The 24646-nt window shown below is 40.2% G+C and overlaps 1 protein-coding gene across 5 annotated transcripts in view; it reads left to right on the top strand.

Annotated features, from left to right (window-relative positions):
* The window catches only part of Unc13c (unc-13 homolog C), a 449289-nt gene that overhangs the window by 267032 nt on the left and 157611 nt on the right, over positions 1-24646 (top strand). For all 5 annotated transcript variants that reach the window (XM_005073734.3, XM_040739669.1, XM_040739671.1 and 2 more), the window contains exons 15-17: positions 904-972; positions 2636-2725; positions 5039-5167. In XM_005073734.3, coding sequence (XP_005073791.1) covers positions 904-972; positions 2636-2725; positions 5039-5167 — 288 coding nt within the window. The remainder of the gene's footprint in view (positions 1-903; positions 973-2635; positions 2726-5038; positions 5168-24646) is intronic.

The following is a 24646-nucleotide window of genomic DNA, read 5'->3' as shown; positions in this document are numbered from 1 at the left end:
TGTAACCTAGAACTGTGAACTGAAATAAATGCTTTCTACATAAGCTTGTTCTGTTGAGTATTTATTTTATCACAACAAAGGGAAACAATATCAAGGCATCATCCAGAGAAAAAGAATGACTTTGATGTTTTCTCCTTATTGTGTTAGATGCATCTGATTCCAACCTTATGTTTACTAACACAACTCCATGCTCTCCCCAGCCAAATACTTTCACGAAGAGCACACCCCATACTGTCACAGTCCCAATGGCAGCAGTGGGAAATAATGGCTTAAGTTTTATAGTATTTTCATGGATAAATCGTAAAGTCCTTTAACAATAATCAGTCCCTTCAGGTTATCAATTCTCTGCTTGCTTCCCATCAGAAAATGCCTTTTAAAAGGATACACACACATACAGAGAGAGAGAGAGAGAGAGAGAGAGAGAGAGAGAGAGAGAGAGAGAGAGAGAGAGAGAGAGCAGCTGTTCCATTCCCATGGTTAAAAATTAATAAATCTGTCAATAACTTTCAGGGGGCCCATGTATGCAGTATGCAGTATTAAAACAAAGGGTGAACTGCGTTTTCTTCTGCTGTTACACTGTGGTATTTTGAATCATAGAGACAAATAATAGAAATGCATTTTTCTGAAGAATAACTCCAGGCACTCTGGTAGGACAATTTCACCATCTCTTGTCATTCACGAGGGTGACTTCCCTGGAGAACAGGGACAGTGTTAGAGATTCAGGGATGGAGTGTGAGCCACAGTTGTGTCCTGTGGTTTGTGTACTTCTGTGACTTCAGAAAGTTGTTGACATTAATGCTCCCCTGTTTCTGTAGGATGGGAACAGTAACTCTCATGGCTGAGAGGATTGCATTGAGAGAAGTTGCTTATTTCATCTCTCTGTCTTGTGTTTTCTTGGTACAGAGGGAAAAATTCATAAAACTGCTGGACCAGTTGCATAACTCTTTAAGGATTGACCTGTCGAAGTACAGGGTAGGTACAAGATGATTTCACTTAAAGTAGATCACTGACTTTGCTCTATGTGATTTCATAACACAGTGCATCATTACCCATCCTGTAATGGGAAAATAAACATGCTGATTTTGAGTCTGACACATTGGCAGCAGTCCTCAAGAGAGCCTTTGTTGTTCTCATAGTCTGTGTGCACATAAACCCTAACAACACTTCATGTGTGTACACCTCAGTCTTGGAATTTTTAATAACCATCTGGTGGATAGCCCCTAAGCTAATTCATCAACTGAACACAAGGTCCACCCTTAGTTTGAAAATTTAGTTACAAAGTATCTATAGTCATAATTGTAGATACTTTCATAGCTTACATTCATCAACAATTTATTTGAATATTTTCTTATTTGCATATATGCATCTCCTGCATTCGTTTTAATTAATGATTAATAGATGAATGATTGATGAATAGATTAATAGATAGATATACATACAGACAGATAAATGATAGAAATAGATGACTGAAAGACAAATGATTGATGGCTAGACATAGAGATAACTACCTATTTCTGGAAATTACGACCTGAATTTTATCAGTCCAATTGTATGCTGGAATTAGCATCATTACAAAATTATCACACATTCCACCCTGCTCTGGAAGCTATTTCAGGACAAGAAGAGCTTTGAACACAACTTATTTGCCATCATTTAGGCACTAAGCCCATTCAAGGTCATAAGAAATATCCAGAAGTCAGTTTGGGATTTTCTGGTAACTGTAGAAAACAATCATCAGTTAATATGAGAAATCTCTCAAGATTAAAACCCTTTGTTCCTTCATTTATTTTCATAATGGCACTTTGTTTTTCCTACAGAATTCTGGATATCTGTATTTTTAAGTCTCCATACACCTTACTAGGGAAAAAGACATGTCTGAAACTCATCATATTTCAGAACTTGAAATACAATCTTATTTTCTATTTTTGTAAGCTTCCTTGTGACTGAAAAGTGAATCTTATCACCTGTACCATTTTCAAAGTAATTTTTGAAAATTACAATGATCTTTTGAAAATGATAAAAAGATTTAAATATATGCTAACCTCCCTTCTTTGAAAAATATGTTTTATAAGCAGGAATTAACACTTTAGCACTGCAAAAATGATAATGTAGTATGCTTTTAAAACTACTTTTTTATTGTATGAGTTTGAGCCACTGTTTTGAATTTAATCGTTTTCACTCCTCCATTACCCACTTTCAATACTCTCTCTCTCCTGCTAGAACCCTTCTCCTCAACACAAGCACCCCCATAAGCTCCTACAGTCATGTCTTCATTTTATGTGTGGCCCACTGAGTTTCATTAGGGTTTCTGGTCTGCATGCAGACCGGAGGTCATTTACTGCAGCAAGGCAATTCATCAGTGGCTACACCACTGAAGAAAATGGCACCCTGGGGATGAATAAGAGTGTATGGCTTTCTAAGATGGATAGCAGCATATTTCTAAATCTTGTTTTTCAGAATGTTCTGTGACAAAATATTTTTTAAAAAACATTTAAGAATGCTCTAGAATATTTTTAACTGTGGTACAACCTATCTCCTGTTTTTAATTATTTTTCAATAAGCTTATCTTATTAATTTCCCCCATTGGAGGTCCAACATCAACAACTTTATCTATTTCTGTTTCCTATTTAACCAGGAAAACTTTCCCGCCAGCAACAGCGAAAGACTGCAGGACCTGAAGTCCACTGTGGACCTGCTAACCAGCATCACCTTCTTCAGGATGAAGGTGTCTCATCTCATCCCTACAGTGACATTAGAGCACTTGTGCCTCTCGATAGAGCTTTGCTTCATCCTACTCCTGACCAGTACCCCCTAACTCCAGTCACTATCATGGGCTTACATGACTTGTCCAACATAGGCTCTATCACAGAAGCAAGGTTCCTAGTCACTCGCATGATTCATTGGGTCAGAATTAAGTTCACATTGAATTTGTCTTAAAAGACACTTTCTTAGTACAAGACACTTTAAGTAGTTACAAAGAATGTAAAGTGGAAGTAGAGTTACCTTTTAAGTGGTAACTGGGAAGGTTTGCTAACTTTTCACTGTAGGAGAAGAAATAACTCCTGTTTGCCCAATGGTGCCAGTGTACAGTGTCAACTTTGGCAATGCTTGTATGAGAGCTGGTTACCTGATTCTTTGGTGCAGTTGGCTATGATCTACCAAACTCTCTAGGCATTTCTGTTTAGAAATATCCCTTCTTTAATACCAACTTCTGGACAGTCATAATTTAGGGTAGTAGTGCATTTATATTAAGCCCTTCAAACACAGCTTGCTAGGATATAGACAATATTTTTTTGTCTTTGCTATGGAGTATTATGGGAATTGATCAGCAAGTTCTGAGACAACAACCCAAACAAAACAATACACCAGGCTATTTTTCTCAGTTGCAATGAGTGTTGTCACTCACATCACTAAAAAACTGTATTTTGTAACAGGTGGAAAACAAAAGCATAATGTATTGATGATCATTAGTTTCTTTAATGTCACTTGGCTTAATATGAAGATCCACTGGTGGCTGGTGTAGACAGGACTTAAGTCTGTCCTGATCTACTGGCACTAGTATACAGAAAATGCTAGTGAGAGAGACCTCAAAACTTGGTGGGGAAGCTGACTCAGGTGGGTGAGCGATGGTTGCCACTGTGCGGGGACAAGACAGTTGGAGCAACAAGATGCCACTCCAGCGATAAGCATCTGCCCATGTCCTTCCCCTCCTGACTACTGACTGACGATTCTACATTACTTTATCAGCAAAAGGAAAAAAGAAAGAGAATATCCTCACTGACAGTGACATAGCCCCGCTATCTGACCTGTCCCTGTGTTATTTACACTCTTCTTTCTCTTGTATTATAGAATGTCACCTAGAGTCTGTTTTCAAAAATTGGTGGCCTCTCCCACCTTTGCAATTGATTCCCTTCCTCTTAGGCACTAACACATTGGCTAGATTCCTCCCCACACTTCCCTCCTCCTACTGTACACTAGCTATCATCAATTACCCTTTTGATTTCTTTACATCATTGCTTGACAGGCCGATGAGACGGCTTATCAGTAAAGAGCACTTTTTTGCTCTTCCACAGCATCTGAGCTCTCTTTCCAGCACCATGTGGTGGCTCACAACCATCTATAACTCCAATTCCAGTGGATCTGATGCCCTCTTCTGGCATTTGTGAAAACTGCACTCATGTTGTGCACAGAATATATTTATGCAAACAACCATACACATTAATAAATCTTTTTAAACACTGCTTGACTCCACTCACACTAGTCACAAATTCCTCAGAAGTGTTTTTCCTTCTATTACCTTTTTTACTTTGGAGGAATGCAATTTAATTATATTTCTCCCTTCCTTTTTCTCCCTCCAAACCCTCCCATATACCCTTTTTCCCCTCCTGCTCTCTTTCAAAGTCATGGCCTCTTTCATTTTTGTTATTGTGTGTGTGTGTGTGTGTGCGCGCGCGTGTGTGTGTGTGTGTGTGTGTGTGTGTGTGTGTGTGTGTGTGTGTATTCCTAAATGTAAGCTGTTCAGTCTGTATAATGTGTATAATGCTTCCGGTACGTATGTTTTCTTTTCAGGACTAATGTTTAGCATTTGTCAATTGATGAAGTGGAGCTGAGAAAATGTTGTTCCTGGTCATGTGACATGCTTCTGCTTTGATGTTTACAACCATGAACATTTTCAGATTACTATCTCAGAAACCTAAGTGTTCGTGTGTGTGTGTGTGTGTGTTTACTATAAATGCATGTTATATATTCACATTCCTTTTGTAATAGTTTACATCCATTTATTGAGGGGTAAGGTAGGGGCAAGTAAGAGGGTAGAGGGCAACTTGCAGGACTCTGTTGTCTTTTGTCTTATTCCATCATGTGGGTTCCAGGCATTGAACTCGGGTCATCAGACAACTGGCTCCCTTAGCACTTAGCCATCTCACACACCTTACTTAAAAGATTTTTAAAACAGTCTTACAGAGTACTGGAAAGTAATTTAAATGGTTTCATGGGTTGTAACATTCTACTGTGTCTAAGAAAATGATTTGTCTGTCAGGTTCTGGAGCTGCAGAGCCCACCAAAGGCCAGCGCAGTAGTGAAGGACTGTGTCAGGGCCTGTCTGGATTCCACATACAAGTATATCTTCGACAATTGCCACGAACTCTATTCTCAGCTAATAGATCCGGTAAGAGGAGATGTGGGGCTTTATGATCACTGTCATTCTGTTTCCGATGTCTGTTTCAATACATTTAGAATAGCAGAAAATGGGGAAGTATGCTCATTTAATTTCACATTAACCACAGGTTTGAGAATTCCCACCCCGCGTCTTCACATTTGAACATCATTTCCCTGTGCTTGAGCTAATCCATTCTTCACAATAGCTTTGTGTGGCAAAGGCGGATATTATCTTTCCTGTTTTTCAGGTGCATAATTGCTTTTGGAAGAATTAAATGTCTTGCTCCAGTTCACAGATTCGGTAGAAATTCCTTCGAGGGAAGCCTGACATTAGGCCAATATGGTATTAAGTGAAAATGTATTCCGCTCATCTCTGTTTGTTTTTCTTCTACTACTTTTAGTAAAGGTCTAGAGAAAACAAAACAAAGCTCCCATTGAAAATACAGGTGCTGTGACTGGGCGTGCAGCTCAGTTGGTAGGCTGTTTGCCTACCATGCTCGAAGTCATGGGTTTGATCCCCAACACTGCATAAGCCTAGCACGGTGGCTCACACCTATAATCCAGACAGTTGCAAGGTGGAGGCAGGGATGTCAACAGTTCAAGATCATTCTTAACTACATAGTATGTCCAAGGCTGATTGGGGTTGTATGTGACCCTGTGCCTCCAAAGCAAGGAAAGGGAAGGAGGGAAAAATATTCAATTATGGAAATAGCTGCAGTATATATTTTTAAAAGTCTCCTTCAAAAGTGTCCTCTTCCACTTGCTCTCTAAGCCTTAGACTCCTCTTTCCACCTTCCCAGAAATGAGAAGACCCTTTATATAATTCTTTTACAGAGCATTTGGTACCCTTGGTCACTCTATTCTTCTTAAAACACTATCTATTCTAAGTGGCCAATCACCATCTTTACTTACTTTCTCCCTTCTCACTGGCTGTTTCCCTTTGAGATTTTTGTCATAACATTTTGCCTCCAAGGATTTTGAATGTCACAAGTCCCCACCCAGTTTTTTGCCTTTGCCTCTAGTTATACATAGTGATTCAGGGCAGTGTCAAACACCCAGCCAGTCTACAGAATTCCTGAAGGATACCAGGCATTGGATGTAGGATCAGGATACGTCTGTAAGATGCATACTCTTGACCATCTTTTTATTCATTTTGCATGTGTCTTCCATGAGACTTAGATAAGATCAGGTTACCCTGCCTTATTCAACACAGAACCCTGTCCCTTATTTGGATAGCACTAGAGATAGCCTAGGAAGTACTAAAGCTTTGAAATGAGACCCATTTGAAGTCAAATTGAAGTTCCCATAATTATGAAGCAACTGAGTCTTGGACAAATCCCTCTAAGCTTTGATTTCCTTGTTTACTAAGAGGGGATAATGGCAATTACTCTTGCTCTAGAGTTGCTGTGAGAGCTAACTAAGGTAGTGCTTGTGAGTCGCCCTGCCCGCAGATGCCCAGGAGGTCATCCTGTGACTCATGCTGCAGCACCTGCCTGGTCCTTGAATTAAAATTAGGGATGGAACTTGACAGTAACAGGCATCAACCAGGAAACTTTGGTTCAGTGCTTTCCTTACGGCACCTCATGGTTAGTTCCACAGGGGCAACGTTTACAACACACAAAATCCAGTTTTCTGGGCCCACTTGGCTCCCTCTGGAATGTGAAGGTTGTTATTCCCCATCTGCTCGCAGTGAATCATCAGGTATTTGGAAGCACTGAAATGTATTCTGTAATTAAGCTTGGCACCAGAGTTCTATCGAGATCGCCACTTCTGCAAATGTGCCTTGCTGCCCTCTCCTCTCCAGTGGCTTAGCTTCTGCCACGGGTCAGTTTCATAACTGGTCACAGCAGCAAGGTTGCATGAGCCAAACCGTCATCCTCATGGATAGGGAACTCTCCATTTGGCCATCACTCAAGCAAAGCAGACATGAAAAACCCCAAAGTTTTGTATACAATTATCACAATAGGGGTGGAGAGGTGGCTCAATGCTTAAGAGCACTTAGTACTCTTGCAGAGGATGGGAGTTCAAGTCCCAGCAGTAATATAGGGAGGCCCAAAGCCACCTGTTAGTTCACTTCAGGGGATCAGAGGTCCTCTTCTAGCTTCTACAGACTGCATTCACAATGCACGTACACACAAACATACCCACATTAAAAGTAAAATCTCAAGATTATAACAATATTAATCATTTCCTATGTATCCTTTCATAAAGATTACATTTAAATAAACATCTTATATTTTCATATGCAGCTCCCTAGTTCATACAAATGGTGACATACTATGAAATATTGTACTGAGCCTTATTTCATTTTCTATGACTTTGAGATGGTCTCATAATTAATGCATAGGAGTATTAGGATACTTCACAGCTTATTAAACTTGTCCCTGTTGATAGAAATTCAAATTATGCCATGTCACATTATTTAATGCAATGCTGGAACTGTCTTACAAATTATATATTACACATACATAATATATATAATTATATATAACATATAATTTTGTAACTTATAAAAGAAAGTATAACTCTTAGAATTCTTAAGAGATCTTATTTGATTAATGGGAAACATATCTTCCAACTTGAAGAGATACCAGCAAATTACCCTCCAAAGAGGTTTTGAAGTCTTTTAGGCACTGCAGTAATCTACACCAGGGTCTTTTATCTATGGAGTGCTCATATAGAGTTTTACCAAAGCTGATGTCTCAGGCCATCTGCACTGCTCTAAAAAATAGATTGCATGACTAATAAGTCAAACAGTGCTATTTCCTGTCATTCTGGAGGCTGAAAAGGCCCAGATTGTGACGCTAGCAGGTTTGGTGTCTGGTGAGACTGACTCTCTCCTCCCCAGGCTTCACCTTCTTGCTGTGCCTCTCCTGGCAGAGGATCAGGGCTGTGGCTGTTCCACTCATAAGAACACTGTCTCATTTATGGACGTAAAGGCTACTCAGCTTGATCACTGCCCTAAAGGTGCTGCCTCTTAAGGCTTTCTCATTGGATTTTAGCTCCAATGTATGAATGAACATTAGCGTATAGCATAGCACTTGTTCTGATTTTTCTTAATTTGATAGATGTGGAAAATTTAAAACACAGATGGGATTTTATAGGTATTTATCTTATTATTGATGCTTAAACATGTTTCATATGTTAAAACTCCAATGCTCAATCAGCATATATCACATTTTTGATCAGCAGGATTTTGCTCTACAGTAAAAAATTGAATCTTTGTTCTGATAAGAGCTACCATTAGAGTTTCTTTACATTATATTTATCAGAGCATTTTATAATTTTATGCTATCAGCTGTATCAACATATAACTTATTTAGAAATTATGTCATGGTGAGAACTGCCATCACCACTGTAAGGTTACTTTTAAAATCTGGTCACATTTCTCTTTCTGTAATGTATGCATGTAGCCTTCTTAATGCTTGAAGTTATTCTGGTATGGAGTGTAGTGAAAACATTGTTTTAACATAATATTTCATTGAAAGTTTGGAAACAAAAGCATGAATTATAGAAGAGAATTAAATCAACAAACAACATTTCTGCCTTGTCTTCCATCCATCCTAAAATATAGCCTGGAGAACAGTGGAAAGGTTTTCTTGTTTTCTTCCACCATCCTGAAGGCCTTTCAATAAATTGGTTTCATGAAATATTAAACTTGAAAATAGTTGTAAAGCTCAGCATTAGGAATAAAGTGGCTTTCTCAATTCTAAACTTACCCTTGAAATTCTTTGTAAAGGGGAAAGAGCCAACTGTTTTTTTAGAAGTGTAAAATTCTACATACTTGTACAGTGATAAATTTAAATAGTAAGACAGAAATAAGAAGTTTTCACTTAACTCATTTGTGAGGGGGGAGCAAAACCTCAGAAAAATAAACTAATTGGCAAGTGTAGAATTTGTAGAAGAAAATTTCTGAGAAAGCCAGAAGGAAAATTGTGTGAGCAACTCTTCAATGAGCTATGCATATCATCCTTTCTCTGAGAACCGTCCTTCTTACAGGAATTGTATTGTCTTTTTCAAAAGAATATTGCTATTGTCATATTGACTTTTCTCAAAAACTGCAGTCTCGGCTGTGGCAATGGTAGTGGAACTCAAGATGCCTTAGTTTTAAAGTAAAAAAAAAAGCATTAAGAGGATTTCATATTCAATAAGCATACTAGAGTCTTCCCATAATTCACTCAAATCCTGACATTTGACCAAGGTACTAGGGGTAGATGTTGGCATGCAAGGATGTACATTAGTCAATATTAAGGTAGGGTTGTAAATGTGTGCCTACATCACCACCATCTTTATGTACCCCCCAAATGTGCTTATCCATGCAGTTAGTCCCTGGGATCTTCCTGTTCCATGTGAGCATTAGGCTCCACAATCTAGGCCAGAGCAGTTAAGGCATTCACATTCCAAGTACATTCCCTATGCATTGTTTGCAAAGTAGGATCAGGGTCCACTGCATGAGCAGTTCCTGGAAGTTGCTTAGCAAAGCACATCCCCACCCAGAAGCCCCTAAGCAGGAGGTTTTTAGGGTAGGGCCCACCAATTTGCTCAACAACCCCTTCAGGAGATTCCATCATTGATTGAAAATCACAGATCAACTGTGTGACTGGGAGAAATAAAGGGGGCAGTTATAACAGCAAATGGAACGTGTCCTGAGAGAGAAGAGACGAGACACATGGGAACAGGAGTCAAACACTGTGTCAGAAGGCTTCCTTCTGCTTTCCAAGAAGACATTTGACGTGTAATTACACACGGAGGATATATTGTGAATGACTGGTGGCTAAGGCACAGACAGAGTGTTATCAGGAAATGAGTTCGAATCTCTTCATCTTCTCAGACTTGTGATGCACCCAGAAAACACATCTGGGCAGCTGATACCAATCTCAAAGCTGAAATGACCATGAACTATCTATCACAAGTAACAGAGCAGTGAATCTATGGTGACAACAAGGTGGGGTCCCTTCTCCTGACAGATCAGGCCAAGATGTGAAGCAGACATGTAGGAAGCCAGTTGCATAGTTTGGATTTGTTCTGAAAGAACTGTGGAACTCTAGGAATTTCAAATGGGAGCTTTGCATGACCAGATTCTCATTTGTAAAGATGGAGCTGACGGCAAGAGAGACTTAATTGGAGGGGCAAAATTGGGAGCATGGAGAGCAGCTTGCAGGCTATTCGGACGATCTTCCTCCATTACAGGTCCTAATAGAACCTGATTTAGATGATTTGTTCTTTCTCAAATAATTCATTTGCAAAACTATGTCAGGGCTCTGTAGTGTGTGTTGGGGCATGCTAATGTATGCAGAACATAAATATCTCAACTCTGAGACAGTGAGTTCCAGTTTGGGGAACCTTGGCAACTATGGGTATTTATAGAATGGACAATGAAAATAAACTATTTTGAGGCAAGTTAAAATTAATGTTTTCTTTTTCATTCAGGCTGAAATTGTGTCCACTAGGCACAGAGGCTTTATGTCTTAATGCTAATTAGGAATGCTAGCCTGACCTTTGCTGTCAGCAAGCACTCTGAAAGTGAGAACTGGGGCCTTTTGCTTAACTAATACAATAGAAACTAAAAAGAATTACAATCCAGTTGAGAAATGAACACAATGTATCTTTGTTGTTCAAGACTCCAGACCCCTGCTCATTATGTGCTAGTGATGTAACAGACAGGAGTGAATTATGTACGCTACCCAAGCGGTCACTAGAAAAAAAAATGAAAAGAAAAATTGAATTGCATGAAAGTAGTTCAATTTTTAATACAAAAGTCATGTTTATTTGTAAGTAATTGAACTGAGAGCCTCTGGCCCTGGGCAGAGTGGGCCTGTGGGGTTTAGTGATATTCTCTACAATTTTCAATTCAATTCAGTATCAAGTGTCAGGGGCTTTTGTAATTTGATTGAGCTGATGACACTTCATGCTTTCAGTGAGGGACAATAAGATTTCAGTTTAATAACACTTCACATGGGACCAAGCCCATAGGAATCTGAAGCATACACTGCAAACTTTGGTGGAAAAATGTGGTCCTCTATTTCATTCCAGTCTACCAGGAAAGAGGCATGTACCTGGTTATACTTACTGTATTCTCTCATTAAGTGGCTTCACAGACCTTTGCCAATGGAATTGATGTCTAGAAAATGCTAATAACACACTTAGCTGGTGTGAAGATTCTCACTGATGAATGGTTAGTTACATGGGATAGGAAACCATGAATGAGTCTAGTTGTAGCATAGAAGAGCTAGTGCCACGGGACAACAATATAATTCAACTTGATTGTAACCACCATGCAGACTCCTCCATGACACATTGATACTAGCACGGTGCCCAGGGAAGTAGCACAAATTGTACTGCAAGGACTCCAGTTAGCATCCTTTTGAAATTCCTCACCTTTGCTCTCCAGAAAAGTTCCATTTCAGAGAACTAGCAGTCTGTCTCAGATCTGCAGAAATGCAGAGCGTGACCATGGAATGCTTTTGGCCTCTTTCTGACTTCCTTGGAGGTAGACTCCACTCTGAATCATGCATGCTTCCTCTTCATAGTTTTTGCTCATTATATCACTTAGAACTGTCTTCCATTCCATGGGAGAAAATATGTTTCTCTGCCATAATATGTGACTCTGTGTTAGGAGAGACTTCCCTTCTTCAGTGACTTTAATATATATATTACACATATATATATTATATATAATTATTTATGTACGTGTGTATGTGTGCATAATTCGGTACAGTGCCCATAGAGGTCAGAAGAGGGTGTCAGAGCCCCAGGAGCTGAAGTTAACTGGCAGTCTGGGAACTAAGTACTGGGAACTGAACTCAGTTCTTCACGTACTCTTCACCCCTGAGTCATCTATCCAGACAGTAGAATGATTTATGTAATTTATATACAAGTGTACATTGGGCACATTCCCCATGCCCTGCCCTTCTATCACCTTACCCACTCCCATGAGTCCCCTTTGTTCTCCTAGATACTTTCACATTTGCTTTATATCTTATATACATACAAAATTGTATGTATCTATATAAAACCTAAGATTAGCTGGCAGGGGTGGCCCACACCTTTAAGCCCAGCACTCAGGAGGCAAAGCCAGGCAGATCTCTGTGGGTTTGAAGCCAGACTGTTTTGCAGAGTGAGTTCTAGGACATCCATAGCTACATAGACAAATCCAGTGTCAAAAAATAATCCAGGATTAACCTTTTCAGGTATGGTTGAGATATAGAAATTTACAAGCATACATATAGAAATATACATAGGCACACACACACACACACACACACACACATAACATGTATCCCAATGATTTTGGAAATAGGTAGATACCTATTAGTCCATCATTACCACTTTGAAATTTTCCTTTTTATTTACCCACATTTATTTATCTTATATTTGCAAGATATTCTGTGCATGCAATAGGAATCTGGGCTAGATCAATGATCATGTTAACTTGTGATTTTCTACATCAGCCATGACTCCTGGGAGGTTTGAACTTTGTGACAGAAGTGTCCAAGTCTTTCTAGTTAGTTTCACATGATAAACTCCCTACCTAGGCATCCCATTGGCCAATCCCAGGGAAAATCCCAACTCCAGAAATAACCCATTTTGGGAAGACAATGGAAATGTCCTTGAGAACTCCGTGTTTATACTGTGTTTTTCTTGGGGACTTGGAGTTTGAACCACTCATCTTCATCACTGGTAGAATATCCTGAGTTTTTGAAGAGATGCAGTTGTGTATCTTTGAGATACATGGAATCAGTGGTTTTACAGAGTTTTGTAGTATATTGGGGGGCTTTGTGATTTATGTCATTGTTCCAATGCAGACAATTTTCAGTACCACTCATCTAGATCATTCAAGTCCCTATTTTATTAATGACTCCCTTTAGGACTAAGCATCTTTTTCCCAGATACAAAGGGCTTTAATTTGATTTTAAAAGCATACAGCTTGCTGTAATTATACTGCTGCTGAGAATAAGCTGCTGAGGCCACACGTGCTGCTTCGATGCTGCATTTCCACCCTGCGTATAGCAGATTCTCTTGCATGCCTCCGCAGAATGTCACAAGGAGGCCAGCAGCTTAGCATGCTGATGTCCACCTTCTCGAGATTTCCCTGTGGCTTCCCTCATGGCTCTAGACAGGTGTATTTTAATCCTGTTTTATATTTTGCCTGATATTTACTCTTCCAGCCCAATTTCAAATCCTCAGAATGAAAAGGCATCTTTGTCCAAGAGCATTTTATTTATTTATATCACAAGAATAGACACACTGACGCACAGAATTGCACATATACCCTATATCTTGTACACTGAGTTAAGCATAGTACTCTTTTAACTTATTTATTTATCTGTGGGAGGTGGGAGGTGTGTGAACACCACGAAGCACATATGAAGCTCAGAGGACAACTTCTAGGAATCTGTTCTCTCCTTCCACCATGTGGGTCTCTGGGCTGGATTCAAGCTGTCAGACTTCACAGCCAATATCTTAACCTGTTGAGTCATCTCACTGGGCCTGACTGTGGTTTTTGTTGAGATACATTTTTGATGTAGTAAGTTAAATAATAAAATGGTTATCTATTAAATAATGTCATATGTGTTTGTCTCAAGATATTGGTTCTAACTGAGAAAACTCAGGGTTGGCTAGAAGAAAGGGATCTGACCCAGTGAGGGAAGGAGAAGCTTCCTGCCAACCTTTCTCCTTAATATCATCTGAGCACTGTGCGTTTTGTTATAGCAACAGGCCTGAGTGATCCCATATACCCTGACAGAAAATCCATAGAAGACATTGTTCTTGTTTTTCTGAGAAATGTCTGTTCAGATTTAAAATTTACTTAGATGTCTCTTTCCTGGGTGTTTAAAATACACCTGACCATCTAGTAGACTTAAGACTCTAATGTCCCTCTTGGGACAGAGCGGGACACAACTCCATGAGACCCAGATGAACCCTGGGTTCTTGACTCTCCTCCTGTAAATTTTCATTGGAAATCTCAATGCCCATCAAGTTGAGTTATGTTCAAGGGAACCCATTATTGGTATTACTGTTTATGTATTCAGGTCCATTTATATTACAATTGCTTCTCAGAACCCGTCAGAACAGAAAGAAACAGACAACCAGTTAAGCCAAACCCACACACGTTATAGTCTGAACAATACAGAAAGTTCTTCCACTTCAATGCTCATAGGTCTCTATCTTGCCTATCCCTAAGCTCAACGTACCACCTTTCCCATAACAACTGCTTGATAGAGCAGTGAGCAGTTTCCCCACCTCTGTTTGGTATCTTGTTCTTCTTCGTGATGTTATTTTTGTACTTAAAATTACTGTTACTTTGCTCGTGTTACTATATGTTTTATGGAACACTTCAGTTTGCCTGTTATGTTGACAGGTGTTTGTCTAAAGCAAGCAGTTTAGTCTGCATTTCTTTGAAAAATCGCTTTCCTCCCGTTGTTCATATAGTGTCTTACATATGGTATCCGCTCAGTAAACATGAGGTGGAATGCATGAAGATTAAATCTTTGACAGCTCAGCTTCTAGAGCAACGATGCAAAAGACTCAACAAGTAGCATCCTTACAAAGATTGCTCTTACCGTTGCCCTCATCCTGGAGTCCCTTCAAGTGCAAGTCCCGGTTAAAAATCAGGGTACCTATCCTTACAGAGTGCACTGATCAAGTCAGGTGCATGCAATAGAATCACGCGTGATGCTGGAGAAAATATACCCCTGCTTTGCCCAATACCATGGCCATTGGCCAACTGCAGCTAGTGAACACTTGAATCAGTACTAGGAAAAATGAAAGAATGAATATTTCTAAAATCCCGTTTAACTTGAATAACCGCATTTTACTAGTGGCTGGTGTCACTGTATTGGAAAACACAATTCTGGAGCTCAGAGCAGCAGATGACACTCACACCGTGCAGAATAAAAAAACGTTCCTCCACTGAGAGGGCAGGACCAAAGTCTACCAGGCTAAAACTCTGAGCAATGTGAGTGCATAGCCAAGCCCAAGATCTGTAGTCAAAGGAGTTTGCCTTGCTCACCCTGATCCTGGTCTTGCATTTGGGTGAATATTAACCCATGATTTCTTACTGTTGAGGCATGGGTGACACTGGAGTACCATGAGTGACTTTTCAAGTATAGCATTATGGATATATTGCCCATGTTGCTATTGTGGAAGTCGGATTGCCTTCTTTCTCCTCCCTTTTCTTAAGAAACCAATAGTCTTTCTGTAACCAAATCAAATCTACCCTTCTGTGAAGGGACTTCTAGCTCTTCCTATAAGCAGTTTTTCTGACTGACCTGCATTTAAACCATGGACCTAAAACACTGGGACCTTATTCAACTTTTCCATATTTAAACTTATTCCTCCCTTTCCTACCACAGTGCTGCTAACATCTAACCCATGTTCATCTTCTTCATAACTGTGCCTGCTCAGTCCTCAGTATTTATAGATGTGCAACGGTTTTGTTCAGGGAAGGAGAATTGGCCCTTGTCCTGCAGAATAGACCCAGATAAACATTTAGATGCACAGTTGTGGGGAGGGACTCATATGCATGTGAGGCTCTTGTTTCAGTCTGAGACAGAATTGATGCTCATAAATGTTAACTTTAGGATTATCCTCTCCATCATTATTAAGCTTCAGAATCCATCTCAAACAAAAAGTGGGCTCATTAGCATGTCATTGTTCTCTTAAGCAATGGTGAAACTGTTCATGACTGTTAATTAGAGGAAGCATTAGAATCAATTCTGTTAAGGAGGGATTAGCTCATGTGCACATGAAAAGACCCTCCAGAACTGCAACAGAAGTGAAAGAGTAAGTTTCCTCCAGTAACCACCACAAATAAACTCAAACACTCCTGTGTTTTTACCTCTGTAAGAAGATTGACACACTTGTTGTTGTTAAGGTTCTGTTAGCTGAAGAAATTTTGAATAGACACTTATTGAATGATTCAACATCCCTTTTTTATTTCATTTGGACCCTGCCAGGGTTGAACTGCAGTTACTTGGGATAAGGTTAATTTGAAATTTTCATTATCAGGCAAGTATCACCTTTGCTAACTCCTTCTCCTTTTATACTTCTGTACTACAACCCAGCCTGAGGTCCATTTCCAAACCATATTGGTGAGAGATTGGTCCTCAACACTACTCCCCATGAGACACTAAACTCCTAAGCAATGATTCCAGCTAATAAGAAGTTGCATAACTGAAAGAATGAACCAGACAGGTCAGAGAGATGGCTCAGAGGCTAAGAGTGTGTATTACAAATACAGAGGATTTGAATTCTGTTCCCAGCACCCATAACTGAGTGTAACTCTAGCTCCAAGGCATCTGATGCACTCTTCTGGCCTCTAGACGTACATAGAGGTACCTAGAGGTACCTGTGTACATATGCAAACCTACCCACCCACAACCACCCACCACCGACCACCCCCTCCCCCCACATAATCTCATACTTAACACCACAACATAGACACAATGTTATAAGAATAAAATGTTTTTTTTTAAAAAACTAACTCTCTTGAGAAAGCCAGTAACAGAGAGGGAGGACTGATGACCAAAGGGATTAAGACTGGGCTGGTTTAACCCCCCCAGAAACAGCTGACCTGACAAGGGTTAGCTCTTGAATCCCAGACTGATGCCTGGGAATCCAGCATGGGACTGATCAAGACCCCCAGAATGTGGGTGTCAGTGAGGAGGCCTAGGTAATCTATTGAGCCTTGGGCAGTAGATCAGTATTTATCGCGGGTATACAAATGGACTTTGGACTCCCATCCAACAATGTGAGATGCACTCTCACCCTGAACTCTTGAGGGAGGGTCTAGGCCCTGCCCTGGATGAAATGACAGACTATGGACACCCCCATAGAGGGCCTCACCCTCCCTGGGGAAATAAGGGGATATTAGGGGGGGATTGGGGGGGAGGGCACAGGAGGAGGTGAGGGAAACAGAGAGGGACCTGGAACTGACTTGTGAAGCAACCTTGTTTCTAATCTAAATTTAAATTTAAAAATAAATAATAAAAATAAAAAATCTACATTCCATTAATAAGAAAAAGTCTATGAAAAAAAACTAACTCTCAGACTAGAACTTCATCAAAATTTTTGTTTTTTTCTCCCATCCTCCCATACCCCCCACCAACCTCCCTCCCACTCCCACTCCCCCTCAGGGACGGTGAAGCCGCCCATGGGAGGTCTTCAAAGTCTGTCACAATTTTAAAGCACACTACATTTTTAATGGAACACTGTACCACAAATTTTGTGTTTTCCCAGTGAGTTCCTAGATCTGAAAGGAAATTCCAGATAGATGTTACGGTCTATAAAAAGATGTTATTGGCTAGTAAAGACATAGAATGAGAAAACACAAGCCCCTGTCTATTTACATATTTATTATTTGGTACATTCCCAAATTGGTTGCTAGTTTCCCTTTTCTGATCTTAAATTTCCTCAGAATTTCCCTAATTTATTATTTTACTAAGGGTTGGACAAATAATGAGGAAAAGTGACAGCCAGTTCAGGTCCTACTTTAAGGGCCTGGGGTTTTGCTGAGTGTGAGGTAAAGGGGAAGGTCACCATGGTGTGAAGGCCCTTCTGGCTCCCATTGTATGCTCTTCCTGATTTTTAAGGAAATAAACATTGGTACACTGAAATCTTGGTTAATCTATACACAAATGGGGGAAGGCAGAACTATGGTGACATTTTGTTGAACCTACTCAGATATTCAGCATGTCAGAAGTGACCTGTACCCAATCCATTGACTGACACAATCAGTGTGGCTCTGTAACACAGAGGGACCATTCAGAAAAGCCTGGCTCTGGTGATAGTCTTTGCTACCTGATGTCTCCTTTGGAAACTCTGTTCACTGTGTAGACTCAGGACATGCCATGTAATAATAATGCGGACTTATTAAGCATAGGGAAAAATGGAATCCAAAATCTTTAAAGTCTAAAACGTCAGACATCAGCAGTCTGACATTGTGTCAGGCTAATTCATGTGGAATTGCAACACTTCCCTTTAGCTTTGGGCCACTTCTGAGGAAACCAGACTATAGCACCTTCCAGTTAATCATTCTGATTTCCACCCTGACATCTTGTCAGGTTTTTATTTATAGGCTTCAAGCAGGTACTCCAGTTATTTGTAGCTTTCTGGGGTTGTGACCTTCAGAAAGGTTTCTCTTCAGATAATCTTTTAACATGGTATAAGTAGGAGAGTTCCCACTGACACAAAGAAACTAAATCTTTTATATATATGAGTGGTAGTTAATAAAAGTTAATGTGTCTTCATTAATGTGTCAAATTTTTCTAATCCAATTTTAAATTTATTTTAATTGTGATATAAAAGTATTCAATTACTGTGTAGAGCATGATGTTTGAGATGAATGTAGATTGCAGATTAACAAAATCTAGATTATTAGGATAGATGATCTCAAATAATTATGACTTTTATTTTCATTCTTTGTAATGCTAGAGATGGTACCTACAGACGTATGCAAATTTGACAAGTGCTGGAACACTGAGCTATATCCCCCACCTCACTCACAAGGGGTAGGATCTAGAGATCATCTCCCCGATCTATGCCAGAATTTGGTCTGGCTTGATCTTATGCAAGTCTCAAACAGGTAGCCACAGCTGTTGTGAGTTTATGAGTAGACCCATTATATCATGTCCAGAAGGCAATGTTTTCAATATCGCTTTTCTTCTCATAGTTTTTCCTTTATTCTTAAGAATTTCATACATCCATATAATGAAATATGATCACATTTAAGCCAGTTTTCTCCTCTAATTTCACACACATACCCTCCTGACTCTGTGTGTTTGTTCATTTTTAATAATTTACAAAGTCCAATAAGAGTTCCCCTTCTTCAAGACTGTGGAGCATCCAATAAAACGTGGGGATCCTGTCAGTGGCACAACCTCAAAGAACAGCAATTCTCACTCTCCCAGCAATGTAAACTGCCAGGAGATCCTCAGGAAAGGGTGGGGTCTGGAGATCATCTCCCCCACCCATGCAGGAATTTTATCCAGCCTGATCTTGTACAGGTCTCACACAGGTAACACAGCTGTTATAAGTTTGTGGGTGTACCCAGCACATCACATCCAGAGGCAGCATTTCTACACCACTGCCCCTTGTGTGGATACTTTTGGCCCTGAGGTTGTTGACAGAAAGCCTTGGGAACCTCAGTTAGTCAGGTTTTTGGCTAGTGCTTCTCCATTGAGGGTGGACAGAACCTGTTTCTTGCCTCTGCTAATAGAACCTACTAAAAGAGCAAAACAAATCAGTCAAAATTCACATTTAGATTACAAGTTAAAGGTTAAGGAGTTTTCCAGTGAATTGAGCTTCCTAATAAGTCTGAATTGAGAGGAGAGAATAGAGTAGACAGGCCAGACAATCACAGGGGCCCTTGAAAGAGACTCTGGAGTGCTTCTGAAGTCAGGGAAACTGTTCTGCTGGCTTTAGGGGTTCCAGCTACCATAAAGACTGGAACTACAAGAATGAACTCTACCAACAAGAAGACTCTAGATTCTGTCAAGATAATATCACAAGGTACAAAAGAACCTGGGCTCCTTCAATTTGTATTTCTATTTGAAAATGAAGGAGATCAGAGATGGGACAGCCTCTTAAATACCCATCCCTAGAAATCTGTAAAGGTCTCTGGTAACAGGTCCTGAGGGCTTGGTCAGGGACCATTCCTTCTCTCTGCACTGTTTCATCCTCCTGACTCTTGGCTCCATGCTCCAGGCTCTTGGCCATGACCTTGAGTCATCTATCCTGCTCCATAAGCACTGACTCATTGTTACAGTCTAGGATCTATCTTGCTTTTTTATTGCCACTAGATTCTTGGAGATACAAAGGTCTATTGTATTTTTTATTCTATTATGTTTCATGCAGACTTAGTTCCTTTCAGTCAAAAGTCAATATATTTATTTTAAATATCTTTGAACATTTCACTAGATAAAAACACCACTCAATGCTTCTGAGATGGGTCCCTATCTTAGACTAAAAATCAAAGAGCAATGTGATGACAGACGGAAGACACTTATAAACCATATCAGACACATTGACTATTCTGAACCACTCAGGGATCTTCTTTGGACCCAGATTCCTTGTGAGGTCTGATAACCACAAAATTAAGCACCTTGGATGTGTCATTCTCCATAGAGAGCCTTAGCTGCTGAAGGGATCAAGGATGAGAATATATACTTTTTGTAGCCCAGGAAATCCTGGCATCTTTCTAGTGTTCTGAATTCTACTTAGAAAAAAAAGTAAGCATTTTTCCTTTCAGCTGTTCTCTCCCTGTAATTCTACATAGTTGTAGGAAAGCTGGTGGCTCTCCCAGGATTTCTGTACCTACGTTGTTCTCTGCTATCCACACAGACTGCAGGAGACAGCATTGCCCACTTCCTCCCACTAAATAGCAGGTATCAACTTTGTCTACCAGAAAAAAAACAGAACTCAGTTATTTCACGTTGTTTCTGCTCCTACCAACAGGCCTCAGGCCTCCAGACTCCTCTCACCCTTCTTCTGGAAACTCCTTGCTCTTCTGCCTATTTCCACACAGCTCTCAGCAACACTCGTTTCATTATTTATATCAAACTGCCAGGATCATGCTTGGTGTGAGTTAGTCTACTGAATTACAGTGCATCCTAAAGCACAACAGCTTTTAAATGTAGCTTATTTTGTCCATAGATCTATACAATCTACAAAGGACTGTGAGGTGAATGGTTTATCTCCTGCATGTGGCTTTGGCTGGTGTGGCTGGACTGAGTTGAGGTCCAGTCTCCCATATGGTATCTTCACAGAACAGGCAACTTGACTCCTGTTGACTGGAACCTGGCAGTTCTCCATGTGACCCTTTCTGGACAACCTGATGGCTGGACTGTAAGAACAGAGGTTCCAAGAGACATGGCTATCAGTTTATTGAGACTTTGGCTATACAGAAATCTCTCCCACCCTTTGCCATATCTATTGAGCACAATCATCCACAGTCATTGGAAGAAAACATTTCTCCCAATGAATGGTTTGTATGTAAAACCATCATTAACTTTACCCTGTAGTGTGGCTGTGTACCCAAGGAAAGGGAATAGATTTTGTGAACCTTTTCTATCTCTAGTTGGCTATAACATAAAGCCATTTAAATTTTCATTTATTTAAATCAACATTCTATAAAGTACTCGACATTTCCTTTCTTAAGCTGTTTGGGACACCCCAAATTAATGAACCTACAGATTTGGTGTCTATTAATTTAGTGTCATGAGATTGCACCCAATCCTTACACTGACAAAGGAGTAAAGGGTAAACAAGTGCCTTAGGCCTCTTACATACAGGAATGAATTGTGTTTATGAGGATTCTACCCTCACAATGTAATCACCTCCACAAAGCCCCACTGTTATAATTTAAGAAAAGTGACACAGGAGAGAAAGATGCCATGCAACAGGATTCAAGTAGAGGGGCTTTTTTAATGGAAAGGGATCATAAAAGGGGGAAAGGGAAGGGGGAATGGGCCTCCAGAGACAGGAGCAGCAGGAGAGAGGAGAAAGGAAAGAGAGGGAGAGAGAGAAAAAGACAAAGAGAGGGAGAGAAAGAGAGAAAAGCATGGGAGGTGGGCAGGGCTCTTTTTAAAGGGAATATAGTGAATGTGCACAGGTGGGGCTCTTAGTGGCTGCAGCTGAGGTCGTGTCCTGTCAGAACCACAAGGAGAGGCCAGTATAGATGACTGAATACTGGCACACACTTTTAAAAATATTCATTCATTCATTGTGTTTGTCCTGGCATGCACATGCCACAGTACATGTGTGGAGGTCACAGGACAACTTTCAGGAGTCAGTTGTCTCCTTCCACGTGAGTCCTGGGGATGGAATTCATGGTACTAGAGATTTAGCACAACATACGAAGTTTCAAACGTCAGGTGTCTTGAAAGTTCTCATCACATCCTCCCAGGCACGTAGACACAACCCAACATAGAAACACCTTTTTTCCAGGGAGTGCTGTGAAGGAAATCTCCATGCTGAACCTAAAAGTGGATACTATATGTATTTGCCATGTATCCATTTCTCTGTGATTATAAGGATGCAAGTCAAGCAACAGAGGTGAAACTATGATGCGCAGGTACCGTTGTTAGCTCTCTGTGCTTCCCACCCTCCCAGTTCCTGTAATAAAGGATAGTAGGATCTAGTGGAATGATTTAGCAGGCTCCGGGTCAGGCACCTTTACCTGCTTATAATCATAGAAATTTAAAATTCTTCTCGTGCAATGATCTTCTCTAATTTTTTGTGCTTGTAACTATCATTCCTTTCTGTGCTGGCTAGTTTTATGTCAACTTGACAAAAGCTAGAGATTTGAGATGAGGGGACTTCAAATGAAAACCTACCTATAAGATCCAGCTGTAGACAAGCCTGTAGAGAATTTTTGTAATCAATGATTTGAGTGGGAGAGCCCAGCCCATTGTGGGTGGTGCCACCCCTGGGCTGGGAGTCCTGGGTCCTATAGGAAAGCAGGCTGGGCCATGAAGAGCAGCAAACCAGTCAGTAAGCAATGCTCCTTCACAGCCTCTGCATCAGCTGCTGCTTCCAAGTTGCTGTACTGTTTGAGTTCCTGCCCTGACTACCTTTGGTGATGAAGAGTAAGTGAAGTAAACACTTCGCTTCCCAAGTTGCTTTTGGTCACCATGTTTCATTACAGCAGCAGAAGCACTTAAGACAATTCTTTTTTAAAAAAATACTTTATCTTTATCTTATATGTACGAGTGTTTTGCCGGCATATATGTCTACCATATAAGGGCATTGCCCAAGGAGGCTGAAAGAGGCCAATAGATTCCCACAACAGACATTTGAGCCACCATGTGGGTGCTGGGAACTGACCCTGGGTCCTCTGCAAGAGCAGACCCAGTCATCATCTTGACCACCAAGCCATCTCGGCAGCCTGTTTGGTCATTTTGTTGTTCTCAGTCAGCAGCAGTACAACCACATGAGGAGGTCCATGATTATTCCTAGTGAGTATTAATCTGAAAAAGTAAAGTTTTGTAGAAAGATGTAACATTGTAGCACACAGGCAGCTAAGTGTTTGCCACATAAACAGCAAGAGTGGGGCTTCCTCCTACAATCCCTGACCTGTCAGGCATAAAGGTGAAATCAAAGACTTTTGTTGTCATGACAGAATATAAAATCTAGCAAATGTCTTGCTGACTCTGGCATTCTACAGAAACTGTAGCATGCATTTTCTTTAAAATGAGGGCTCTTTTTTCTGATTTAATTACAAGTTAGCAGTGGGCTTTCCCTAGGAGCATGAAGACTTCTAAGAACAGTGCTGTGTAGATAAGTCCAGTCTCCTAGCAATATTTTCATGTATTCTGATTTAACAGGCCCACAACAAGGGCTGTAAGCCACTGTACGTCAGCGTGCACCCAGGTGATGGTGATGTGGCCACTCAGTGCTTCGGGCTTAGAAAAGCATTGGCCTAATGCAGGTTCATTTCACAACTGAAGGTGTTCCTTTACGATTCTGTGCCCATGATATGACTCTTATCTATCCCAAAACATGTCTAGTGTGAATGTTAAAATTCAACTTTGCCACAGATGGAGAGAGTCAGAATGTTGACTCTAACTATCCAAGAAAACTTGAAGCCACATTTTTTTGTTTATGGTGAAGGGAAACAGACTTCCTCACAGACTACTAAGGGCTACACACATGTGATCAAGACCCTCCAGTAAAAGGAGTCCAGGCCTCCTGCTTCATTAAGTACAGCTGCCCACCTCTCTCCCATTCATGGGAAGAGCTTCAGTGATTTACCATGTGTCAGTAAAATGCAGGCGATAAGGAAAGCATCCTTGACAATGCATCAAAGATTAATAGCAGCAAGAACCTTCGAAGTAGGTAGATCAAAGGTGAAAGTGGCCTAAGTAAGAGCAGTGATGATCATGCCAAAGGCAAAGAGAGAATAAAGGCAGCAGGCTGTCTTTCAAAGGAGATCCTGCTTTTAGGCTTTAAGATATTACAGGGAGACTTCTCTCAGCCAGCACTGATGAGAGCTATTTTAATAATGTACTCGGGATGCTTTCTTTCCAGATGATGAGGGAGAAAATAATGAAAAAGTGATGCTGGGTATCATGACAGTAACAAAGCAGCTGTTTTCTGAGATTCTAGTTTTCACTTTTTCACTTGGAGTATGTTCAAATGACTGCCCAACTTGAAAGAGCAGCTTTTGCTATTGGTGCCCAACATACTGCTGCTATTGATGTTTTTATGTTCATATATATGCATATATGTATATATACATGTGTGTAAGTAAATGTATAGATATATAGATATATAATTTGACTTTTTAGCAATTTTAGCTGTGCTATCTATCAACTTTGAAAGAAACATTTACCATGTTGAGTTTGCATTGCATAGAAATTAACAACTATATTGGCCTGAAAATATCAAACTTGATTTTTTCTTCCCCATTTGTACAGGGGCAATACACTGTTAACTATGTAAGGTCTTACCTATGAGGGTTTGATTACAGAAAGTCAAAAATATTCTC

This window comes from Mesocricetus auratus, unplaced genomic scaffold, assembly GCF_017639785.1.
Source record: "Mesocricetus auratus isolate SY011 unplaced genomic scaffold, BCM_Maur_2.0 Super-Scaffold_100691, whole genome shotgun sequence".
Classification (NCBI taxonomy): Eukaryota; Metazoa; Chordata; class Mammalia; order Rodentia; family Cricetidae; genus Mesocricetus; species Mesocricetus auratus.
This window is presented reverse-complemented; position numbering and strand designations above follow the sequence as displayed.